Genomic DNA, 16,274 nt, shown 5'->3' on the forward strand with positions numbered 1-16,274 from the left:
TCACCTGCAGTTTAAAAGAGACTTAAGTGAGGCACATGATTTTTGCAAACCCTCCGCAGAGGAAAGAATTACACCCCTTGTGTACCAGCAGCCAGATTTATAAAGGTCACAGCACATAGGCTGCTTAGTTCACATGGACTGATATTCCATTGTGTCACACTGGGAGCACCTGGGTCACACACTTTTGAAAATCTGGCCCTGATTTAGGTATCCAGATGGAAGCTTTTTTAACTCTTTTAAAAATCTGACCCCAGTTGTGGGCCCTGAGTCACTTTCTCTGGGCAGCAGAGATTTTCTGAGTGCTGATCACTTGCAGTTCCCACCAACTTAGCTCACAGTTTTAGAGATTCAGCATCTGTAAAAATGAGGCTGAAGGAGGCCAGCTAATTTTTCTGCTTTGGAAGTAGCTTTTTACACGTCACAAATACCTTACAGCGTAGCAGGCATTAGACAATCCTACCACATCAGCCAGACCCCGCAGTTGATCTAATTCTTTATCTTCCCTGACAAGCACTATCTGCCCATGCTGTGCAGACTTTCTTAGCTTCCATCTTCTGTGCCAGCCTGGAAGGGAAAAGCAACATAATAAGAGAGTTCACTTTGAAAACTTCCTTTTACACACGTAAGTTGAATAATTACATTTGCTTTGCCTTTATATGATGAACACTTTTCTAGTTCCTCTCCCACATTTGGCTTTATACATATGAACATCAGTGAAATATCTGACATGATCATTACTAACCGTACCATTGTGAGTTCACAATGCAAGAACACAAGGGCAACCTCAGCATCCCTATTCTCCTTGTAGAGAACCAACATCAATACCATGAAAAGCTTGAGAGCAGGAGTGGGTTGTACCCTGCCACTTTTTGTGTATAACTAGTAATCTCCGGTGAGCCAAACATGAGCATTCCAAGATACTTTCTAGGCCCAGATCTTATGCTTGGGGCTCTACAGCACCACTCAGCAAAGATCCAAGTTTGTACTGTGCTGAGGGTTGGAATCAGTAGGGGCAAAGGCCATTAATCATGCTCTGGTAAATGCTTGGTACCTCACAAGATCTAGCTCTCAAATACCAGCCAGTCCTTCCCCTAAATTTCTGTTTTGTTCCAGTTTATTGTGATCTGACAAATCCACGAGCTGTATTAAACTTTTTAATCACATACCAAAAGCAAACAGTGCAGTCACCATTAAGATGAATGCAATCGCTCCAGTCACAGCAGCTATGATGATGGTTGCCTCCCCTTCGGATGTAGAGTCTGTTAAAAAAAATTAAAAAATAGTTCACTGGCAATGCAATGCATGTGAGCACCACTGAGCTAAGCAAACCTGTTAGCTCTCTCAGTCTCTAACGTCCCACAGTTGTAGAGAAAAATGCAGAGCCGTTGAATGGCTGAAGAATTAGGGATGGGGTTTTCAAAAGCCTCAGTGAGAGTCTAAACATCTATTCCCACTGAAATCAATGGTAAAACTCCCATGGATGTCAATGGGAGCATTATTAAGCAAATGCAGAGCTCCTTTAAACCACATTCTTATATAATCAGATATACCACAGCATCTCCAGACATAGTAGAAAACCATATCCAACCCAATGCTAACAGAGTTCTATCCCAGTGTTCCTTTGATAAGAAAGTTGGCACTAGTCCAGACAGCTAGAAATTTTCACAGAAACACTACTATTAAACGCCACTTACACATTTTACTTTGTATGTGCTACTATATCTGCATACAGAGAGTGGTCTCTGTTTATAAATCATTAAACAAAAATGACTTGTGTTTGTGATCTAGCATTTCAATGTAATCTGATTAGCAGAATAAAAAGTACAGCAAATACCTTTAATCAACACTATATCGCCACTGATGCCACTGTATTCACCCAGTCCCAGCATATTTGCAGCTGCTGCTCGAAACTGGTAAGTCCCTTCTAAGTTCTTGGCCTTCCACATGCACACACTGCTGCAAGAGCCATTGTAAACCACCTTCCAAGAAGGCTTCATTTTGCTTGTGTTATTGGACCCCTTCCTACAAAGCGCATAGCAAAACAACAGAGATCTATTACCAAGGGAAGCTTGTGTTATTAACAACTTGTGCCATACATCATTTCTACAGCATGGCCTCCATGGAAACGCTCTTATTGCACATGCTCTGCTCTCAGGACCATTCCATTCACATGGACTTGGCTATGGAAACACAGTGATCTTAACATGTCATTCCAGCAATGACGTCTCTTTGGTCTGGCATAGAAAATGAAACACCACCTGTTTTGGACATACAAGACAACTGCATCATTTCAGCTCCTGCTGGTTAAATACACAGTCCCTAGCCAGGATCTCAAAACAACGTTATTAGATTTTAGGCAAAACTCTTCATATATTCTTTATATTGTTAGGGGGTTACGTTCTTTCGAGCCTAGTGGCGTTTAGTTTTTCTTGTGTGCCTTGCGTGTCAGGTTTCACAAGCTAATATAGAAAGCATGTCATTGGCAGGGAAGACACAATCCTTTAGCTAGCCAGTTTCCCACTGTATCTGCTGGCTGCCAGGTATATTGCTTCCTTTTGAAGATGGCTTTGAGTGGATCACTTATTGCAAATTCAGAGCAGATTATACACCATCTGAAGAAGGAGCATACAATTGATGTGTAAGGCATGTCTGAATCATCATTTTATGTTACATGATATAGCTATATTTCAAGTGACCTTGTACTGTCATTGTACAGTTTGCATGCCAACAAATCGCACACCACACTGTGAAACAGCACACTAAAACAAAAACTTCTAGGCCCAAAAAAGACGTGGAAGGTAAATATATATGTTGTTGGGTTATTCAAGTTACTGACAGCATTCTCTGAAAATCTGTGGTTATCATCAAGGAGAATATGTAAATATTTTCTTTGGTATTGATTAGCTGGGTTCTCATTTACCTAAGTGGGTTGAACTGAACTTCGGAGACATTGCAAATCTCATTTGAAACCACTGACTTTCTCCTGGTTTTACAAAACTGATGAAAAATCAAAGATGAAATATGGATTGATTATGGACTTTGGAATCATGAGAACACAAGGACTGTGACTGTGCATGACCCTTCCATGAGACAAGGGTCCTCGTGCCTTTTCTCACTTTGGACTCCCACATATGCGTCAGGTGCAAGCTGGCCTTTAGCAGACCACAATTATCAGGTGTCATGGTATATCAGTTATTGTACACAGTTCAGTGATGTCATGTATTCGCAGAACTGTGGAAGAAGCTTACACCACCAGGAAAGTATGTCTGGGTGAAAGCTTATGCAGCTGAAGAATGCCAACTCTAGGAGTGCTGTCAATCTTTCACTACCCTAAGCACTAAATTAACTTACGAAAAGAACACAGAGAGTTTAATTTTTTGGTTCCTTTCCCCAACCTCCAATCTATACAATTTCACAGAAATATCTCAGAAGAAGAAACTCCTTTGATACTCTGTTATATATTAATGTTTGGGAGATTTAATTCCAATATTGACTCTGTAATACCGTGACAAGATCCCACTCCAGATTTCTTCTCGGGAATTGGAAGAACCAAAGACAACTCTTCCTACAAAACAATATCCTAGTTAAAAAATATTCTAGGCTGTATAGGCTGATCCCAGAACAAGACTTTTTAAAGTTTTAGCTACTGCTGTGTTGATGCCTGTGAGTACAGACCTGTCCACTAAAGCAAACCATTTGCAAATGAATTCATTCAAGAAGTTCCCATAACCTGGAACATTTAATGTCCATGTCTGACAACTATTTAACATTGTCCCTCAGTTCATCTACGTAACGAGGCATCTAAACTTCAGCTAGTGATGAATATGCATTAGTTGATTCAGAGGTTTGATTTAGAAAAGCATCCAAAACTTCATCTGATTAATCAGTTTATCCAATTAGGTCCATGTATCTGGGAAATGGCCTGGAAATCTTGTTAGAAATAGTTTTCTGATGAGATTTCCAGAGCTCTCTGGTTTTGTCTGAGTTTATAAGAAATACTGAGAGGATAGCGTTTCCTAAGACTTTTCCTAAGCCTCAAGGAGCTGACTAAGGAGATATCAGAGCCATTAGTGATCATCTTAAAAAACTAATAGAAGATGGGAGAGATTCCAGAGGATTGGAAGAGGACAAATTTAGTGCCTGCCTATAACAAGGGGACTAAGGACAACCCAGGGAATTACAGATTAGTCATCTTAACTTCAGTACCTGTAAAGAGAAGATGATAAAGTGTTAAGTAACAGTCAGCATGGATGTTTCAAGAACAAATTATGGCAAAACAACCAAATAGCTGTCTTTCAAAGTGGAACAAGCCTTGTGGATGACAGGGAAGCAGTAGATAAGCTATATCTTGACTTTAGTAAGGCTTTTGACGTTGTCTTACATGGCCTTTTCACAAATAAACTACGGAAATACAACCTACATGGAGCTACTATAAAAGAAGTGCATAATTGGTTGGAAAATCATTCCCAGAGAGTAGTTATCAGTGGTTCATAGTCAAACTGGAAGGGGGCATATCGAGTGGATCCTACAAGGATCAGTCCTGGGTCCAGTTCTAAGACCTAACATTTCTAGGTACTTTGGAAAATTTAGGCCATTGTGCTGGAGAGTTCACTGAATCTCATCAACCCTTCAATGTACCTCATTTATTAATAAGCACAAAGAAGAAATAATCTGAAAGCCAGAATTTTCCTCTTCAGTCACAAAGCATATGGATGATCTGCCTTCCTGTCTTGTTTACAGACAAGATGTGCAGGGGCACAGAAATATAATTTCAAAGAAAAGACACCAAATGTTTAGAAATTTCTAAAATAGCTTGAGATCAATTTGTGATTTGGGCCAAAACTTAGGCTCATTCTTATTTAATCTGAACCTATTTCTTACTTAGTTACTATAAAACATTCTACTGGATAACAATACATAAATGAGTCATCTATCATTTGCTAGCATGAGCGTGCGCGCCAACTAATTTACCTGCTTTCTAAAATGTGGTAGGTAAGAGAGCTTCCATTGTCTTCGGCTTTTCCCCACTCTATAGAATTTTTATTCTCCTCTGCTATTTTGGGGATTCCCGGTTTACCTGGAACTCCAGCTATTTTGCAAAGTGAAAAAAAGTAGAATTCTTAAAACACAGTATATTAATACTCACATCGTATTCTGAGAAAAAAGTGACAAGAGCAAGGGGCTAGAAAGACACAGAGCAAAACTCAGATGTGCATTTGGATGTTCAGGCATGTGAAGGACCTGGAGGCTAGCAGTGGCAGATCTACAAGGCTACTCATGAAAAGGATTCTTTGGACTTATACTCATGGCAGGAAACCTGAAATGTTTCATTCACACACATTCAGACTTCTGCCTGGATTCACAAGTATCTTATCACATTCAAGTATTTCAATTCCACTCTTCTTCCCCATCTCTCATCTTTGAAAAAATGCTTCAGTTTTATTTTTGGCAAATATTAATTTTGTGACTTTTCTTTTTTAGAGTTCACTTAGAGAGAAATCAGTGATTCTTATATGATGGATACTATCTGGCAAAGTATGCAGAAAATATTTACTTGCACCCTTAGAATAGTGTTAATCTAGGAACACATATTTGGAAGGGCTTACCCCTAGTTTTAAAGCTTCCTGGAGTTGATGTGCTTTTTGCTCCAGTTATGTAAACGACTCCTACTCGCACAAAGTAGTTGGTGTTAGGACGAACACCCATGAGATGACACTTGTACAGGGGACCAGTTGTACAGGTGATGTTCACAGGACAAAACCAGTCATTTTTGGTTTGCCACTAGAAAAATAAAATATCTGAGTCAATAGCCCATCACAATCAACAATCTTTCTGTTGACTTCAGTAGCCTTGATATGATGCCCTTAAAGAAGTGTGTATACAAATATGAGTACTGGGAGGCTATTGAGACTGAGGGAGCATAAATTTCAAACCCTCTTCCTACAGACCAAGGCCACCCAGAAATTTGATGTTCTGAGATCTACGAGGCTTGGAAATCACACAGGACAACAAAGTGGGTGGCACATGCAGGAGAGACCGTATGCAGCCTTCCTCTTCCATACCTGTGTTTGGTCTATACTTTTGGCTCACTGTGAGCTCTCCTTCCCATGCTGATCCTAAGTGAAGCCATGTGATTATGATCAACTCTGTTAGGACATTCATGAACCTCTGCTGTTCAGAGATTAAACCTGAAATTACCATGTATACGGCTACCTCTGTAGCATCTACTTTACAGTGCATGCTGCAGAACTAATTTGTTTCCCTAACAGTTTCTCTCTAGCCCTGACCCAAGTAGGAGATGAAAATTAAATCCACGGACCACTTTTTTAAAAATTATTTCAACATTTAAAAATGGAAGCCCACCTGTTTCTTTCTAACCACAGCATGCACCGGAGTGTGCAAAAGGGAACTGCTCCTTCCCCAAGAGGTTCTGGATGACTCAGCCAAAATCCTTTGGAACTGCGTGTACCTCGGGAGCAGTTCTCCCCTGTCCCTGGCCAGTGCTCCCTGCACCTTGCCCCTTGTTGGAGCACTAGTACTGACCCTGACATTATAGTGCCTGAATTTCCCTGATGGGCTCCTTGCACCCTTCTCTAGCTCCCCACCATCTACAAGGCTAGGCAGAATCTGGCCTTTAACCTGAAAAGAAAAGGGTATTTTTTTTTACCTTCTGCAATTCAAACCAGAAGCTGGTTATGTTGCCTTGCAAAGGAGACCTCCATTCTAACTCACAACTGGTGTTGCTGGCAGTTATATTAACTGGGACTGGTGGAGTCTCAAATGTTTCCGCCAACACTAGGGCACTCTCAGAAAACCAGTTCTTCTCGGGGTGAAAGGCAAGAACCTAAAAGGAAAAACAATGGAACATACAGTCTAAAGCCACTGCATTTGGTTTGGTTTTAGTGGCTGTAGTTTTGGCAATGAGATGGCCTCAATGAAGCCCCTGCGGAGTTCCAGAGAGAAGCTTCTGCCAGAGACGTGGAAGACTCAGCAACCACATGGGATGTGGATCTGACCACAGTGGTAGGAAGTAACCCAGGAAGGGTGCAGAAGCAGCCTCTCCCACCAAGGTACACACGGCGTGTTTTGGCTGAATTCCCCACCAAGGGAGTGGCAGGCAGTGCTGCTGTTTGCAAGGCTCTGTATTGGGACCCGGCAGAGCAGGGTGGGCCTGGGTCCTTCTACCAGGGTGTTAGCCCCAACACTATTAACCCTAGCCAGAGGGCTGTGCTGCCCTGAACTGAGGGCTCCGTATTAACTCTGGCCAGTGGGCAGTGCTGCCCTGAAATGAGGGTTCCTTACTGACTTGGGCCATTAGGTCATGTGATCTGGGGGACAAGGTCATTTGTGGGCTTGGGGTTCCCTGGAGACCAGAGTTATTTTGTGAACTGTAGAGACGGCCAGCTACCTTGCCTGTGACGGAAAGCACATACGCCACCAAACCACAGAATTGCTCCCCACTTCAGCTTTCCTTCTGTCACTAGCTTTTACGCAAACCTTTGGGTGATATTTTGAAACTGACTGAATCTTTTTCTCCAGGGTTATAATCACCAATTAAAATATCATCCATTCTCTCCACGTATGTCTCCTTCCTTTGTCTGCAGCCTGCCTGGACAGTGTCATGAATAACATCACACTTCAGTGGAATTCAAGAACCTCAAGGAATTGCAGTATTTTCACCAAGAAGATGTTAAGGGCCAATCTCTGCAATCCTTTCCTCAGGCCACATCTTAATTTGGAAGACGTTTTTCCTCCTAAAGTCCACAAAACAGCCACACGCTGCATGCATTTTTAGGCCACCGCTAACCTGCTCTTGCTAATACCAAAGAAATATCAGAATTGGTATATTGTTTCTCCCGCTGTTTATTTGAAAAACACATTTTTTTTCTAATTTGGTATACTGCTGAAAGGAGGAATCCACTTTATGTGCCTGTCAGTTTTCAGTGAAAGAATCAAGTAGGGTTCTCTGGATAAAACAGAAAAACTGGAGGCTACAAAGGGCCTGTGGCCTGGTGATACTCAGCTTCCCAGGGCTTAACTTTTAGGTGACTAGAATATCACAGCCACAACTCTGTGGCCCATAAAGCCCGAATTAGGCACTTAGGCACCTTAGCGTGAGATTCTCAAATGCCAGAATGCTAAGTGGGGAGCTGCTTAAGTTAGCCTGTGGGAGATGCTGCGGGAGGGGGTGTGTCCTAATACCATGCCATTCTCTCCAAGATAGACTCCTGAATCCGCCCTGCAGAGAGGCACCTGTCTCTGCTTAGTGATCCACAGCCAAAAACCTTCTCCAGGCAGTGTAGGCACTTACGTCATTTTTTGTGAGAATGAGTTAGACACATGCTCCACTCCACACAAAATGTCTGGGGAGGTCTAGTGACCTCTTTATGCCTTTTAACCCAGTCATTGGAGTACTTGCCTGGGCTGGAGAAACTCAGCTTTAATCTATTCCTCTATCTAATGGGGGAAAAGGAGTCTCCCACACCTCTCAGAAGAGTGCTCTAAACTGTGAGCAATGGGATATTCTGATGTGGGGCTCTCTCCGTCTCTCTGTTGATGTTGTAGCAGGGCCATAGACAGTGAGAGAATGATTTTGTAGCCTGGTGGTTGGGGCACCAGTATGGGAGATGCAGAGTCCAGTCCCACAGCTCCAATGACTTTGCTTACATACCATGGAATAGCTTCAACAGGAGAACCTGAGGAAGTGCTCTCTCAGGATATCCCTGCTCAAATTCCTTTTTCCTCCCCAGGCAGTGGTGGGAACTGAACTCTGGTGCCCCGCCTTCCAGATGAGTGCTCTGTCTAGGGATCTAAAAGCTGCCAGGTGAGTCCTACCACCAGCCAGATTTTGAAAGAGACCCAATCCTGCAGGCAACCTCTGAGCATGCCTAACAAATCAGGCCCCTCACACACTTACCCTCCTCTAATCATCTTCCTAGTCATGGATCAGCATGGGGCGTAGGTGAGCAATAGGCTTCTGATACCTAGAGTGAGGCAGCAGAGTGTACACCAAGGGCAAGAACACAGGTACCAAGAGAACCACCTTGAAATGTAGGCACCAAGTGAGTTGAGCACTTACAGAATTAGGTGGGAGTTTCATGGATCTCAGTGGAGCCTAAGTGCCAGACATAACTAAGCCGGGAGTTCAGGTGTCTAATTACCTTGGTCGATCTGGATCAAAAAGCTTTTAGGGAGAAGTAGGAATTTTCCATTTTCCACTACATAACATTAAATAATAATAAAAACAATCCTACTAATAGGCCAAAGACCTGATCCTACTGCCAGAGAAGTTGATGGAAGGTTTCCCCTTGACCAGTGGATCAGGATGGAAGTTTTGCAGAGGAAATTTCACCAAATAGCATTTTACATTTAAACTTAAAAAACAACAGATAGTCTGGTAGCACTTTAAGGACTAACAAAATATGTAGATGGTATCATGAGCTTCCATGGGTACAGCCAGATTTAAGAAGTGGGCTATGCCCATGAAAGCTCATGATGCCACATGTTTTGTTAGACTTTAAAGTGCTACCAGACTATCTGTTGTTTTTCTAGTTTACCCTGTACAGACTAACTCAGCTTCCCCCCCGAAGCTTATTTTACATTTATATAGCTCCATTTATCCCATTGCAACCCACACTGCTGCATCTGCAATAGGACTGAAAAACTCTCCCTTGCAAGGGAAGGTTGGCAGCCATCTGATCAACTCAGCATGCCGCAGGACAGTGCCACAAAGAACTGCTGGCTATAGCTATCAGAGTTGTGACTTACATTTATACCTGGGGTCTGAAGTGTCCCAACAAAACAGAAAAGCCTCAGAGCTCAGGTTTTTAAATCTTATCTGAAAGACCCTCACAAGGAGAAATGAATGGAATTTGATTTATCTTCCTCAGAAAGCCAAGCCACTGAGACAACTCTGCCAGTGGTCTGAACCCATGTTTACAAAATGCAAGCATGCTCTTACTTTACAAAACAGTGGTTTGGTCCCTTGCTAGTTATTAACTACATCATATTTTCAGGCTTCTTCACTATACAAAGTCACTTATACCTTGAATACGTTACATGTTCCACCATGGAGGCTGCTAATAGACCAAGCAAGTGTTCCATTTGGAAATTCATTTTTTCTCAAAGGAGTTGCAGGAATTGGTGGTAAAAAGTTGATAGCAATTTGATAGCGGACAGAGTCTATGGGTCCATTTGGCTGTGAAGATTCATTCCAAGATATCTTGATGGTGTTATCAGACAGAACCACTGTCTCAATGATGTTAACTGCCTCTGGTACTGCAACAAAGAGCAAAACAAAAATCTTGTAGACGGAGGCAGGGGTAAAAGTTGTTTTCAGAGAAATCAGGAAGTATCAGTATAGAGAACTTTACATATACACAAAATATGCAACATATGATTCATTTTTAATAATTACACTCTACCCCTACAAACCATACACACAAAATCCACATTCTTATGTATCAAAAACTGTGCCCTGACTCAAAAATATTTTGAGGTGCTTAATATGTCATTGGCTATCCCACAGTGTATCCTTTCAGCTGTTCTTCTTTACCAGCCTGGCAGTGATGCCATAGGACTCATGTCCCTGCTAGATTCCCAACTGGGATCTCAGATACACATAGATTCTAGGCACATATTAGAAAAAAATGCCTATATAGTGAAATTATAAATTATTTGCAAATGTCTGAAGGTAAAAACATGAAAGTTTGGCTTGTTTTGTAGCTCCTCTTGAAATATAAGGAGTAAGTCAGATATGAAGAAAGACAGTTCAATAGTTTTAATTTTATAAAGTGTACAGTATTATCCAGAGAGTCAAACGTTGGTTTAATTTTGCTTTGCTGAATCTAAAAAAGTTAGAAAGTTAGAACAAAGTCTCACACAAGGATAGCAAGGTGTAGGTAGCCTGGCTTTAGGGGATATCTACATCAAGGAAGTGACAGTTTCTGTAAAGCTCTTTTTTCTTGCACTCTCTCTTTTTGTTAAAAAAAAAAGTCAGATGCTGCCTGGCACTACAGATTTTTCTTAGCAGTACAAGAGTGTTGCCTCTTATGATTATGAGCTGCTCTTAGGCACATATTCTAAGAACATATAAAATGATACTCTGTTCATGATCTGCCAAGGAGAAGCACAGCCATCTGAATATATGGAAAAATATTTAATAATAGATGAGTTATCCTAGAAAGAGATTTTAAACCCAGTGGATGCACTGCACTGTACTATTTTCTGTATTGAAAACCATCATATTATTAGCTCATTTGTAAAAGAAACACAAATAAAAAATCAACTCATAAGTCATGAAATCGTAACACTTAGAAATGAAAAAGGCTGTCAGGCTAACCAAATTCCTGCCCATCTAGTATTGTTTCCTACAAATATTCTTCAGTGCTTTGTTCTGCCCAGTTTTACATTTATAAAGCAATGAGGTTTTCACCAATCCTCTTGAGAGATGGTTCCATAATCCAATAGGTCAAATTGTTAGGATGTTTTCTATACTGTATTTTCTATATTGTTTATTTTGATTTCATTCCATTTCTCCCAGCTGTACCTTCATATTTTGGAATTCATTCTAAGCCATTTCAAAATATAGAATAAGGATGTTTTAATTTTAATAAGGATGCACATCATTTTGTAACTAGACCTGTGTGACCACTGTAAGTATTTTTCTGTGATTATTCAATAACATTTTAAAATAAGCTTATCACAGCCATGCTTTTCTCCTCTGGTTCTTGTCTATAAAAAACAGAGCATGAGAGAGAAGACAAGGCGTGTGGGTGGGAGGCCGTGATTAGAAAGTTATGGGTTTCTCCTTTGTTGTGGGCATACGGCTGTAATATTTGGACTTGCTAATCAGAACTTATTTGGACTTACTAATAACTATATGATCATGTCCTGGCAGCTGGACAGCATCTTTGTCTTCTAATTGTCTTCAGTGACCTAAATGTTCAAAATCACAAGATATTTTGGGTATCCATGACTTTGGGTGCCCAATTTGAGGGGACCTGAGTCAGATTCACTAATCACTGTTGAAAATGTAGGCATATCCTTTGTGGACTCTGCCAGAAACTAAGAAGTCTTATTCCACATACCTGTGTGCATTTTGTTAGAGGGTGTATCTGAGCGGGGTTTCATTTTATTTTGTTTGCTGTATTTTTCTGTGTCCTCAAAACTCATTCAAAATTATTTGCTGCTCATGGTAATTGTGAGAAAACCATGCCCATTTGCACCAAACAAACAAAATGGAATGAGCTGATAGAAAATTCTATTTGCCAAAGCATTATTTACTGTTATTTGTGGCTTTGCTAAGGAAATGCACTCAGGGGAGCCGTTTCAAACACACTGCTTTGCTAGGCATGGACCCATGTCAGTTGGTTACTAGATGACCATTTGCAAAAACCAAATCCTCTTTTGAGATTTACGGATAAGCTTTGAACTGCTATATGGCATGTCTCTACTGGTTCTGCAGGAAAATAATTTTATATGCAGAAACCTAGGCAGCTAAAATGTCAGTATTAGATTTTTAACAAGGTAGAGTCCCAAACACATCAGAATGAGAGAGAGATACTAGTTTATTTAGTTATTTTTTCCCCTAAGGTACACTAACAATTGGCTGCAGGATAATAGATTATTCAAGTGAAATTTGTATGGACAAGGAAATCAGATTTTCTGCTACGCAATATATGGAGTAAGAGTGACACTCTGTGGCAACACTAAAGCATTTGTTTTTCTTAGTCCTATTTCCTTTGATTCTCTCCCTCTTAGGTATCTGCAGGGAAGTAAAAGTGATTCAAGCTTCCTTCATTTTGACATAGAAAGGAAGAGAAGATAGAAAGAATCCACAAACATTTTGATGTGTTGTTAAATAAGCTCGGAACATGAAGACATTTTGGCCACAGCTGATTTAATTCCAAGCTTTAATAAAATTGTTACTTGCACACAGAAAACTCAGGGTGAAAAAGCCAGGAAACATACATAGTCTGACAGCAGTGTGGGAGTTAGATTCCTGGGCGGGGTGGGAGGGTTCTTGATATTTTACACACAAGAAATTATTTTTAAATGTTAACACACAGTCAAAAAGAATCACTGCACCTGCTTAACTGATGCTTTCCGTCTTCTTAGGAAGTCAACATGTCAGAGCATTAGGAATATGGATTATGCCCCATGGACCCAAATCTTTTATATTTAGGGCTTCAGTTTTTTTAGAGTTTATTGATTTAATCTTTTCAAGGTTTTTTTAAGCAATTTTTTAGTTTTAGGTGGATTCCCAAAAACTGAGTGTTTTCAGGACTTTCTCTTTGTATATACCACTATGAGTAATGTATATAATGTATACACCAGACTGAGTAATCTCGTTGGCTACATCTAGACTACAAGCCTCTTTCGAAAGAGAGCGTCTAGACTGCAACCACTTCTTTTGAAAAAGCAAGCCGCTTTTTCGAAAGAGAGCACGAAAGCAGTCTGGATGCTCTCCTCTGAAAAAGCCCTGTTTGCATTCAAGAACACCTTTCGAAAAAAGGCGTTCTTCCTCATAAAATGAGGTTTACCGCGGACAAAAAAAACCCGCGTTCTTTCAATTTAATTTCGAAAGAACGTGGCGGCAGTCTAGACGCAGGGGATGTTTTTTTTGAAAAAACCCTGTAGTCTAGACACACTCTTTGAAATGTTCCATAATGCACTTTAAGATAGTATACTGTTTCAAGCAGCACTATGTTGAAGCACTCAAAAGAATCTTTCGTGCTTACCAACAGAGCCTATCCAGCCCAAGCAATGTGCAACATACCAGTGAACTTTAGAAATTACATACCCCTAGCTCACTGTACTGCTCTACAAAGACAAGCCCTTACATTCAAGAAACCATTTTTGATGTTCTTCCAGTACCTATTGCCAGGGCTCGCCAAGCGGCAGCCAGCCCCGCTCGCCAGCCGCGCGGTTTCGTGCTGTTCTGCGCTCTGCGCATGCGCAGATCGTTCTGCGCTGGCTCTTCCAGGTTGTAATCTACTCGCCACGGGCGAATAGATTACATTATTTGTCGACCCCTGCCTATTGCATAAGCCCCCCTTTTTTTCCTGTTATATGTTTTCCAAGAATAAGTTGCCCCCCCTTCCTTTTTTTCCTGTTATATCAGGGTGTTTTATCCCTTATAATTGGTTAAAACTGAAAATCACAAGCTCTCTTTATATTGTTAGTCCTACTGGCTTTTGCACAGGTCTGAGTAGATTACATTTTGAGCAGACACTTCCAAACTCTAAAATAGACACTACATAATTAAAGATAAAAGGCCTGATTTTTGTGCTCACATTGATATAATTCAACTGATGTAGCTCATCTGAAGAAGTGGGTTTTGCCCACGAAAGCTCATAATACTATATGCATTTTTGTTAGTCTCTAAGGTGCCACAGGACTACTCATATTTTTTAAAGTTGGGCTACGTCTACACAGTGGAGCTATTTCAGGATACCAGAAGTATCCTGAAATAGCTATTCCATGTCTTTAAACCAGCCTGTTATTTCAAAATAAATTTTGAAATAACAGGTGCACTATTCTGGTGTCCCTGTACCCCTTGTTCCATGAGGACTAGCACTTTATTTTGAAATTTGGTGCTGTGTAGACAGCGCCAAATTTTGAAATAAGCTATTTTGAAAATACAGTAAACTTTCGAGAATCCGGCACCTTTAGGACCCAGGGGGTGCCGGATTATCAGATATGCCGGACTATCGGAAGGGGGGGGCTAAGAGGGGTCTGGAGTGGGGTGGGAGGAGATGCCCCCCGTTCCGATAGTCTGGCTCTGCCCCAGGCATCCCTGATTCAGCCGCTGCTGGTCAGTTTCAGCAGGAGCTAAATCGGGGATGCCTGCAGCAGAGCAGCTGGGGTGCTGCCGGGCTGGTCCCACAGCGCCGAGGGGAGGCGCTTATGGGACCAATCTGGCAGCACCCCAGTTGCTCTGCTCCTAGCTTCCCCGATTCAGCTGCTGGTCAGTTTAAGCAGCGGCTGAATGGGGGAAGCCTGTCTGGCTGCCCCAGCACTTCCGGGTTCCTGATGGTGCTGGACCATCAGGAGTGCCAGAGCATTGGATGCCAGACTAATGGAGTTTTACTGTACCTCAAAAGAAGCTATGCAATTTTATTTCAAAGTGTAGACACACACTTGGAGTTTTAACACAGCTACCCCTCTGAAGTCAATAGAGTTACATTTGCCTAAATGAGATTAGATTTAGGCCCAGAAGTTAGAGCAGTGGTCCCTAACGCGGTGCCCGTGGGCGCCATGGTGCCCACCGGGGAATTCGTGTGCGCCCGCCGACAACCTGGGCCGGCCCCGTCCCTGGCGCACGGGAGGCACCGGCCCCAGGCACGCGACACGCACCGGTGCTGGGTGCGCGGCGCTCAGGCAGCCCCAGGCGCGTGGCTCGGGCGGCAGCGCCGGCCCCGGACCCACGGCACAAGGCGCTCGGGCGGCCCCAGCCCCGGCCCTAGGGCACACGCCGGCGCCGGGTGCAAGGGCATCCCAGTCCCCTGGCCTGCCCCCGGACACGCGGCCCCGCCCCCGGGTGCCCGGCGCGTGAATGGCCCCCACCTCCCGGGCACCCGGCGCGTGAGTGGCCCCACCTCCCGGGCGCCCGGGAGCCTCTAAAGGTTGGGGACCACTGAGTTAGAGTAAAGCCTAAAACTCACCTCCATAAAGAGTTTTGCCAATGGTCTCTTTCCCCAAAGGTGGCTGCTCCGAAGAATCTGAATAATAGTTTTTTACAGCAGCTTGTATCACATAACTTGAAAATGGCTGTAGGCCTTCAATAAGTGCTGTATTTTCCTGAAGTTCCTGTAATTAAGAGGCAGAATGACAGACAAATACTTGTAGAAAATAAAGCACCATATGTCCAAACAAGCACCTGCCATGAAATGGGAACATAGGATTTAACTACACAGAAAAAAGTCAAAATATCACATACTTTTTACAAAAAGTAAATTTAGTGATCATGAAAGATGCCAGATTGCCCACATTAGAATGTTAACATCTCTGACAGATCAGGGTGGGTGAGATCCCGATTTCAGTGGGTCATTTCTAGGAATGAACTAGGTTACATCTGGTTTTGTGCCATTTTAATCCTTTACTCAGATTGCCAACAATTCATTAATTCAGTTAAATAGTGCCAAATGCAATGGTGTTCTTTGTGATACAGGTACCTGCCTGTAAGGAAATAGACTGCTACCTGCAACTCATTTCATGGGAAGTAACAAGGAATCGTCAAACTGTGTCAATTTTGAGCTCAGACAACAAAC

The 16,274-nt window shown here is 42.1% G+C and overlaps 1 protein-coding gene across 2 annotated transcripts in view; it reads right to left on the reverse strand.

The window, feature by feature from the left end:
* The window catches only part of ROS1 (ROS proto-oncogene 1, receptor tyrosine kinase), a 103,244-nt gene that overhangs the window by 27,464 nt on the left and 59,506 nt on the right, over positions 1 to 16,274 (reverse strand). For both annotated transcript variants that reach the window (XM_075924044.2, XM_075924045.2), the window contains exons 29-36: positions 15,669 to 15,813; positions 10,046 to 10,278; positions 6,668 to 6,844; positions 5,607 to 5,781; positions 4,972 to 5,089; positions 1,835 to 2,022; positions 1,167 to 1,259; positions 429 to 564 (exon numbers count right to left, since the gene is read on the reverse strand). In XM_075924044.2, coding sequence (XP_075780159.2) covers positions 429 to 564; positions 1,167 to 1,259; positions 1,835 to 2,022; positions 4,972 to 5,089; positions 5,607 to 5,781; positions 6,668 to 6,844; positions 10,046 to 10,278; positions 15,669 to 15,813 — 1,265 coding nt within the window. The remainder of the gene's footprint in view (positions 1 to 428; positions 565 to 1,166; positions 1,260 to 1,834; positions 2,023 to 4,971; positions 5,090 to 5,606; positions 5,782 to 6,667; positions 6,845 to 10,045; positions 10,279 to 15,668; positions 15,814 to 16,274) is intronic.

This window comes from Pelodiscus sinensis, chromosome 3 (assembly GCF_052426305.1).
Source record: "Pelodiscus sinensis isolate ZL-2025 chromosome 3, ASM5242630v1, whole genome shotgun sequence".
Classification (NCBI taxonomy): Eukaryota; Metazoa; Chordata; order Testudines; family Trionychidae; genus Pelodiscus; species Pelodiscus sinensis.